This window comes from Oncorhynchus tshawytscha, unplaced genomic scaffold (genome assembly GCF_018296145.1).
Source record: "Oncorhynchus tshawytscha isolate Ot180627B unplaced genomic scaffold, Otsh_v2.0 Un_contig_7495_pilon_pilon, whole genome shotgun sequence".
NCBI classification, from domain to species: Eukaryota; Metazoa; Chordata; class Actinopteri; order Salmoniformes; family Salmonidae; genus Oncorhynchus; species Oncorhynchus tshawytscha.
Window position 1 is genome coordinate 1 of NW_024608574.1, and position 10,000 is coordinate 10,000.

General features: G+C 48.7%; 1 protein-coding gene across 1 annotated transcript in view; it reads left to right on the forward strand.

Moving 5' to 3' along the window:
* Positions 1 to 1,192: 1,192 nt before the first annotated feature.
* The window catches only part of LOC121843629 (vacuolar protein sorting-associated protein 13C-like), a 23,195-nt gene continuing 14,387 nt past the window's right edge, over positions 1,193 to 10,000 (forward strand). Inside the window, exons 1-4 of the mRNA XM_042313375.1 lie at positions 1,193 to 1,374; positions 1,760 to 1,892; positions 3,039 to 3,114; positions 4,184 to 4,284. Of these exons, the coding sequence (XP_042169309.1) occupies positions 1,316 to 1,374; positions 1,760 to 1,892; positions 3,039 to 3,114; positions 4,184 to 4,284 (369 nt within the window). The 5' untranslated portion in view covers positions 1,193 to 1,315. The remainder of the gene's footprint in view (positions 1,375 to 1,759; positions 1,893 to 3,038; positions 3,115 to 4,183; positions 4,285 to 10,000) is intronic.

Sequence of the window (10,000 nt, forward strand, 5' to 3'; positions counted from 1 at the left end):
CCCCCTTACTGCATTTCAAACAGTTTTCATCTGTGTCTCATGAAGCCACTCAGATGTCTTCCCCTAACAGTGTTTCCCGTTAATGTCATTTTTGGAACAAACATTCACTCAGTCTACTGCCTTGTGAGCAGCAAAGGCGCACTGAGCTCTGTCCCCTCACTGTTTCTGTCTCTGTCCCCACTGAGCTCTGTCCCTCACTGTTTCTGTCTCTGTCCCACTGAGCTCTGTCCCTCCCTCTTTCTGTCTCTGTCCACTGAGCTATGTCCCTCACTGTTTCTGTCTCTGTCCCTCACGGTTTCTGTCTCTGTCCACTGAGCTCTGTCCCTCACTGTTTCTGTCTGTCCCTCACTGTTTCTGTCTCTGTCCACTGAGCTCTGTCCCTCACTGTTTCTGTCTCTGTCCCTCACTGTTTCTGTCTCTGTCCACTGAGCTCTGTCCCTCACTGTTTCTGTCTCTGTCCACTGAGCTCTGTCCCTCACGGTTTCTGTCTCTGTCCACTGAGCTCTGTCCCTCACCGTTTCTGTCTCTGTCCACTGAGTTCTGTCCCTCACTGTTTCTGTCTCTGTCCACTGAGCTCTGTCCCTCACCGTTTCTGTCTCTGTCCACTGAGTTCTGTCCCTCACTGTTTCTGTCTCTGTCCACTGAGTTCTGTCCCTCACGGTTTCTGTCCACTGAGCTCTGTCCCTCACTGTTTCTGTCTCTGTCCACTGAGCTCTGTCCCTCACGGTTTCTGTCTGTCCCTCACTGTTTGTCTCTGTTCACTGAGCTCTATCCCTCGCTGTTTCTGTCTCTGTCCACTGAGCTCTGTCACTCACTGTTTCTGTCTCTGTCCCCACTGAGCTCTGTCGGTCATGGTTTCTGTCTCTGTCCCTCAATGTTTATGTCTCTGTCCCCACTGAGCTCTGTACCCCACTGTTCTGGTCTGTCCCCACTGAGCTCTGTACCCCACTGTTCTGGTCTGTCCCCACTGAGCTCTGTCCCCCACTGTTCCGGTCTGTCCCTCACTGTTCGGTCTCTGTCCCCACTGAGCTCTGTCCCTCACTTTTCCGGTCTCTGTCCCCACTGAGCTCTGTCCTCCACTGTTCCGGTCTGTCCCCCACTGAGCTCTGTCCCTCACTGTCCCGGTCTGTCCCCACTGAGCTCTGACCCCACTGAGCTCTGTCCCCACTGTTCCGGTCTGTCCCCACTGAGCTCTGTCCCCCACTGTCCCTCTCTGTCCCCACTGAGCTCTGACCCCACTGTCTCTGTCCCTACAGGTGAGGAGTGGAAGACGGCCCGTCAACGTGGTTCCTCTGTACAGCACATCCTGCAGCCCATGGACTTCAGCCTCCAGCTGGCCAAATGCATGGTGGAGAAGGACACTAGGATGTCCAGGTAACACCAGACTGGGGGGGCTGAGCCAGGCAACACCAGACTGGGGGGGGGCTGAGCCAGGTAACACCAGACTGTTAACCAGACTGGGGAGGGGCTGAGCCAGGTAACACCAGACTGTTAACCAGACTGGGGGCTGAGCCAGGTAATACCAGACCAGATTAGTAAACCTCTGGTATCTACTGTGTTCCAGATTAGTAAACCTCTGGTATCTACTGTGTTCCAGATTAGTAAACCTCTGGTATCTACTGTGTTCCAGATTAGTAAACCTCTGGTATCTACTGTGTTCCAGATTAGTAAACCTCTATCTACTGTGTTCCAGATTAGTAAACCTCTGGTATCTACTGTGTTCCAGATTAGTAAACCTCTGGTATCTACTGTGTTCCAGATTCAAGGTGTCTGGAGAACTGCCTCTCCTCCATGTGAAGATCTCAGACCAGAAGATCCAGGGAGTGTTGGACCTGGTCAACAGCATCCCCCTGCCCCAGAGTGATTCCACCCCTTCCACCCCCACCCAGAAGGTACAGTTGGTATGCCCCAGAGTGATTCCACCTCTTCCACCCCCACCCAGAAGGTACAGTTGGTATACCCCAGAGTGAATCCGCCCCTTCCACCCCCACCCAGAAGGTACAGTTGGTATGCCCCAGAGTGATTCCACCCCTTCCACCCCCACCCAGAAGGTAAGATTGGTATGCCCCAGAGTAATTCCACCCCCCCACCCAGAAGGTAAGATTGGTATGCCCCAGAGTAATTCCACCCCCCGCCCAGAAGGTACAGTTGGTATGCCCCAGAGAGGGATTCCACCCCCACCCAGAAGGTACAGTTGGTATGCCCCAGAGTGATTCCACCCCCACCCAGAAGGTACAGTTGGTATGCCCCAGAGGGATTCCACCCTTCTACCCCCACCCAGAAGGTACAGTTGGTATGCCCCAGAGGGATTCCACCCCACCCAGAAGGTACAGTTGGTATGCCCCAGAGTGATTCCACCCCCCACCCAGAAGGTACAGTTGGTATGCCCCAGAGGGATTCCACCCCTTCTACCCCCACCCAGAAGGTACAGTTGGTATGCCCCAGAGATTCCACCCCCACCCAGAAGGTACAGTTGGTATGCCCCAGAGGGATTCCACCCCTTCTACCCCCACCCAGAAGGTACAGTTGGTATGCCCCAGAGTGATTCCACCCCCATCCAGAAGGTACAGTTGGTATGCCCAGAGTGATTCCATCCCCACCCAGAAGGTACAGTTGGTTTGCCCCAGAGTTATTCCCCCCCCACCTAGAAGGTACAGTTGTATGCCCCAGAGTGATTCCACCCCCACCCAGAAGGTACAGTTGGTATGCCCCAGTTCACCAGTAGAGTAGCCTCTACACACCCATTATATTGGTACAGATTGGTATGCCCCAGTTCACCAGTAGAGTAACCTACACACACCCATTATATTGGTACAGTTGGTATGCCCCAGTTCACCAGTAGAGTAACCTACACACCCATTATATTGGTACAGTAGAGTAGTGTACACACACCCATTATATTGGTACAGTTGGTATGACCCAGTTCACCAGTAGAGTAACCTACACACACCCATTATATTGGTACAGTTCATCATGTTTAATAGTAATAGGATTGATAATCAACTGTTTTCTTCCCCCTCCCATCTTGTTTCCACTAGATGCTGTGTTTGTCTGAGGCCAGACCCAACGTCCTGGGTTTACAGTCCACCGTCCTGCTGGATGCATTAGAGACAGGTGGGGGTTGGTTCTTCACTAAACTGTTTCTGCAGGAACTGATCCAGGGTCTGCTGTTATCTGACCACTCTTAACGGTTATAATTGGGCGTCAGGTAATCTGATCCTAGATGGGATGCTCGTCCTGTCCCCTGGTCTTTGTCTAAAATGGCTGCCACGACTCAAGAGTTGTCTGTTGGGGACGGTGAGTCGATGTCGAGTGCAAGCCAGAATACAACAGCTCCCCCTCAGGGAACAGAAGACTGTATTTTAGAGTCAGCGGCTCAACCTCCTTCATCTGAACAAGATCAGACAAGGCATTTCCATGGCAACTATTACTGAAGAACAAAGACCAGGAGATAGAAGGACCATCTGTTATTGAAGAACAAAGACCAGGAGATAGATGGACCATCTGTTATTGAAGAACAAAGACCAGGACATAGATGGACCATCTGTTATTGAAGAACAAAGACCAGGAGATTGATGGACCATCTGTTACTGAAGAACAAAGACCAGGAGATAGAAGGACCATCTGTTATTGAAGAACAAAGACCAGGAGATTGATGGACCATCTGTTACTGAAGAACAAAGACCAGGAGATAGAAGGACCATCTGTTACTGAAGAACAAAGACCAGGACATAGATGGACCATCTGTTATTGAAGAACAAAGACCAGGAGATAGAAGGACCATCTGTTACTGAAGAACAAAGACCAGGAGATAGAAGGAAGAACAAAGACCAGGAGATAGATGGACCATCTGTTATTGAAGAACAAAGACCAGGAGATAGATGGACCATCTGTTATTGAAGAACAAAGACCAGGAGATAGATGGACCATCTGTTATTGAAGAACAAAGACCAGGAGATAGATGGACCATCTGTTACTGAAGAACAAAGACCAGGAGATAGAAGGACCATCTGTTACTGAAGAACAAAGAGGGGGGGGTTGCAAATCAATATTGGGAAGGTGTTCCTAATGTTTTGTCCACTCAGTGTATGTGTGATCTTTTTTACACTATGCAAACTGTATGTAGTCTGTATGTAATCTATATGTAGTCTATATTACTCTATATATTTATCTTCCTCCTCAGACTCAGATGGAGAGTCATATTATATGTCCGTGGATGAGGAGCACCAACCCTCCGTCATAGAGGAGCTGACTGACGTACACTTCAAGTTTGAAGTCAAAGCGGTACGGGGCGGTTTTGGTATTTTTTTTTCTCTATAATGTTCAAATAACCCCATAATCAAAGCAATACAGTGGGAGTCGAATGCACAACTCTGGTGTTGCTAAAGCGCTATGCTACACAGGACCACTGTCTAAAGCACTATGCTACACAGGACCCCTGTCTAAAGCGCTATGCTACACAGGACCACTGTCTAAAGCACTATGCTACACAGGACCACTGTCTAAAGCACTATGCTACACAGGACCACTGTCTAAAGCACTATGCTACATAGGACCACTGTCTAAAGCACTATGCTACACAGGACCACTGTCTAAGCGCTATGCTACATAGGACCACTGTCAAAGCGCTATGCTACATAGGACCACTGTCTAAAGCGCTATGCTACATAGGACCACTGTCTAAAGCACTATGCTCTACCAACTGAGCTACACAGGACCACTGTCTAAAGCACTATGCTCTACCAACCAGCTACACAGGACCACTGTCTAAAGCACTATGCTACACAGGACCACTGTCTAAAGCACTATGCTACATAGGACCACTGTCTAAAGCACTATGCTACACAGGACCACTGTCTAAAGCACTATGCTCTACCAACTGAGCTACACAGGACCACTGTCTAAAGCACTATGCTACACAGGACCACTGTCTAAAGCACTATGCTCTACCAACTGAGCTACACAGGACCACTGTCTAAAGCACTATGCTACACAGGACCACTGTCTAAAGCACTATGCTACACAGGACCACTGTCTAAAGCACTATGCTACACAGGACCACTGTCTAAAGCACTATGCTCTACCAACTGAGCTACACAGGACCACTGTCTAAAGCACTATGCTACACAGGACCACTGTCTAAAGCACTATGCTACACAGGACCACTGTCTAAAGCGCTATGCTCTACCAACCAAGCTACACAGGACCACTGTCTAAAGCACTATGCTACACAGGACCACTGTCTAAAGCACTATGCTACATAGGACCACTGTCTAAAGCACTATGCTACACAGGACCACTGTCTAAAGTGCTATGCTACACAGGACCCTGTCTAAAGCACTATGCTCTACCAACTGAGCTACACAGGACCACTGTCTAAAGCACTATGCTACACAGGACCACTGTCTAAAGCACTATGCTACATAGGACCACTGTCTAAAGCACTATGCTACACAGGACCACTGTCTAAAGCGCTATGCTCTACCAACTGAGCTACACAGGACCACTGTCTAAAGCACTATGCTACATAGGACCACTGTCTAAAGCACTATGCTACATAGGACCACTGTCTAAAGCACTATGCTCTACCAACTGAGCTACACAGGACCACTATCTAAAGCGCTATGCTCTACCAACTGAGCTACACAGGACCACTGTCTAAAGCGCTATGCTCTACCAACTGAGCTACACAGGACCACTGTCTAAAGCGCTATGCTACACAGGACCACTGTCTAAAGCGCTATGCTACACAGGACCCCTGTCTAAAGCGCTATGCTACACAGGACCACTGTCTAAAGCACTGTGCTACACAGGACCACTGTCTAAAGCACTATGCTACACAGGACCACTGTCTAAAGCACTATGCTACACAGGACCACTGTCTAAAGCACTATGCTACACAGGACCCTGTCTAAAGCACTATGCTACACAGGACCACTGTCTAAAGCACTATGCTACATAGGACCACTGTCTAAAGCACTATGCTACATAGGACCACTGTCTAAAGCACTATGCTACACAGGACCCTGTCTAAAGCACTATGCTACATAGGACCACTGTCTAAAGCACTATGCTACACAGGACCACTGTCTAAAGCACTATGCTCTACCAACTGAGCTACACAGGACCACTGTCTAAAGCGCTATGCTCTACCAACTGAGCTACACAGGACCACTGTCTAAAGCGCTATGCTACACAGGACCACTGTCTAAAGCACTATGCTACATAGGACCACTGTCTAAAGCACTATGCTACACAGGACCCCTGTCTAAAGCACTATGCTACACAGGACCCCTGTCTAAAGCACTATGCTACACAGGACCCCTGTCTAAAGCACTATGCTACACAGGACCCCTGTCTAAAGCACTATGCTACACAGGACCCCTGTCTAAAGCACTATGCTACACAGGACCACTGTCTAAAGCACTATGCTACACAGGACCCCTGTCTAAAGCACTATGCTACACAGGACCCCTGTCTAAAGCACTATGCTACACAGGAACCCTGTCTAAAGCACTATGCTACACAGGACCCTGTCTAAAGCACTATGCTACACAGGACCCCTGTCTAAAGCACTATGCTACACAGGACCACTGTCTAAAGCACTATGCTACACAGGACCCCTGTCTAAAGCACTATGCTACACAGGACCACTGTCTAAAGCACTATGCTACACAGGACCCCTGTCTAAAGCACTATGCTACACAGGACCCCTGTCTAAAGCACTATGCTACACAGGACCCCTGTCTAAAGCACTATGCTACACAGGACCACTGTCTAAAGCACTATGCTACACAGGACCACTGTCTAAAGCACTATGCTACATAGGACCACTGTCTAAAGCACTATGCTACACAGGACCACTGTCTAAAGCACTATGCTACACAGGACCACTGTCTAAAGCACTATGCTACACAGGACCACTGTCTAAAGCACTATGCTACACAGGACCACTGTCTAAAGCACTATGCTACACAGGATCACTGTCTAAAGCGCTATGCTACACAGGACCACTGTCTAAAGCACTATGCTCTACCAACCGAGCTACACAGGACCACTGTCTAAAGCGCTATGCTCTACCAACTGAGCTACACAGGACCACTGTCTAAAGCACTATGCTACACAGGACCACTGTCTAAAGCACTATGCTACACAGGACCACTGTCTAAAGCGCTATGCTCTACCAACTGAGCTACACAGGACCACTGTCTAAAGCACTATGCTACACAGGACCACTGTCTAAAGCACTATGCTACATAGGACCACTGTCTAAAGCACTATGCTCTACCAACTGAGCTACACAGGACCACTGTCTAAAGCACTGTGCTCTACCAACTGAGCTACACAGGACCACTGTCTAAAGCACTATGCTCTACCAACTGAGCTACACAGGACCACTGTCTAAAGCACTGTGCTCTACCAACTGAGCTACACAGGACCACTGTCTAAAGCGCTATGCTCTACCAACTGAGCTACACAGGACCACTGTCTAAAGCACTATGCTACACAGGACCACTGTCTAAAGCACTATGCTACACAGGACCACTGTCTAAAGCGCTATGCTCTACCAACTGAGCTACACAGGACCACTGTCTAAAGCACTATGCTACACAGGACCACTGTCTAAAGCACTATGCTACATAGGACCACTGTCTAAAGCACTATGCTCTACCAACTGAGCTACACAGGACCACTGTCTAAAGCACTGTGCTCTACCAACTGAGCTACACAGGACCACTGTCTAAAGCACTATGCTCTACCAACTGAGCTACACAGGACCACTGTCTAAAGCACTGTGCTCTACCAACTGAGCTACACAGGACCACTGTCTAAAGCACTATGGTCTACCAACTGAGCTACACAGGACCACTGTCTAAAGCACTATGCTCTACCAACTGAGCTACACAGGACCACTGTCTAAAGCGCTATGCTCTACCAACTGAGCTACACAGGACCACTGTCTAAAGCACTATGCTACACAGGACCACTGTCTAAAGCGCTATGCTACACAGGACCACTGTCTAAAGCACTATGCTCTACCAACTGAGCTACACAGGACCACTGTCTAAAGCGCTATGCTCTACCAACTGAGCTACACAGGACCACTGTCTAAAGCACTATGCTACACAGGACCACTGTCTAAAGCACTATGCTACATAGGACCACTGTCTAAAGCACTATGCTACATAGGACCACTGTCTAAAGCACTGTGCTACACAGGACCACTGTCTAAAGTGCTATGCTCTACCAACTGAGCTACACAGGACCACTGTCTAAAGCACTATGCTCTACCAACTGAGCTACACAGGACCACTGTCTAAAGCGCTATGCTACACAGGACCCCTGTCTAAAGCGCTATGCTACACAGGACCACTGTCTAAAGCACTATGCTACACAGGACCACTGTCTAAAGCACTATGCTACACAGGACCACTGTCTAAAGCGCTATGCTACATAGGACCACTGTCTAAAGCACTGTGCTACATAGGACCACTGTCTAAAGCACTGTGCTACACAGGACCACTGTCTAAAGCACTATGCTACATAGGACCACTGTCTAAAGCACTATGCTACACAGGACCAAGCGCTATGCTACACAGGACCACTGTCTAAAGCACTATGCTACACAGGACCACTGTCTAAAGCGCTATGCTCTACCAACTGAGCTACACAGGACCACTGTCTAAAGCACTATGCTACACAGGACCACTGTCTAAAGCACTATGCTACACAGGACCACTGTCTAAAGCGCTATGCTACACAGGACCACTGTCTAAAGCACTATGCTACACAGGACCACTGTCTAAAGCACTATGCTACACAGGACCACTGTCTAAAGCACTATGCTACACAGGACCACTGTCTAAAGCACTATGCTACATAGGACCACTGTCTAAAGCACTATGCTACATAGGACCACTGTCTAAAGCACTGTGCTACACAGGACCACTGTCTAAAGCGCTATGCTCTACCAACTGAGCTACACAGGACCACTGTCTAAAGCACTATGCTCTACCAACTGAGCTACACAGGACCACTGTCTAAAGCGCTATGCTACACAGGACCCCTGTCTAAAGCGCTATGCTACACAGGACCACTGTCTAAAGCACTATGCTACACAGGACCACTGTCTAAAGCACTATGCTACACAGGACCACTGTCTAAAGCGCTATGCTACATAGGACCACTGTCTAAAGCACTGTGCTACATAGGACCACTGTCTAAAGCACTATGCTACACAGGACCACTGTCTAAAGCACTATGCTACATAGGACCACTGTCTAAAGCACTATGCTACACAGGACCACTGTCTAAAGCGCTATGCTACATAGGACCACTGTCTAAAGCGCTATGCTACACAGGACCACTGTCTAAAGCACTATGCTCTACCAACCGAGCTACACAGGACCACTGTCTAAAGCACTATGCTACACAGGACCACTGTCTAAAGCACTATGCTACACAGGACCACTGTCTAAAGCGCTATGCTACACAGGACCACTGTCTAAAGCGCTATGCTACACAGGACCACTGTCTAAAAGCGCTATGCTACATAGGACCACTGTCTAAAGCGCTATGCTACACAGGACCACTGTCTAAAGCACTATGCTCTACCAACCGAGCTACACAGGACCACTGTCTAAAGCACTATGCTACACAGGACCACTGTCTAAAGCACTATGCTACACAGGACCACTGTCTAAAGCGCTATGCTACAAAGGACCACTGTCTAAAGCGCTATGCTACAAAGGACCACTGTCTAAAGCGCTATGCTACACAGGACCACTGTCTAAAGCACTATGCTACACAGGACCACTGTCTAAAGCACTATGCTACATAGGACCACTGTCTAAAGCACTATGCTACACAGGACCACTGTCTAAAGCGCTATGCTACATAGGACCACTGTCTAAAGCACTATGCTACATAGGACCACTGTCTAAAGCACTGTGCTACACAGGACCACTGTCTAAAGCACTGTGCTCTACCAACCGAGCTA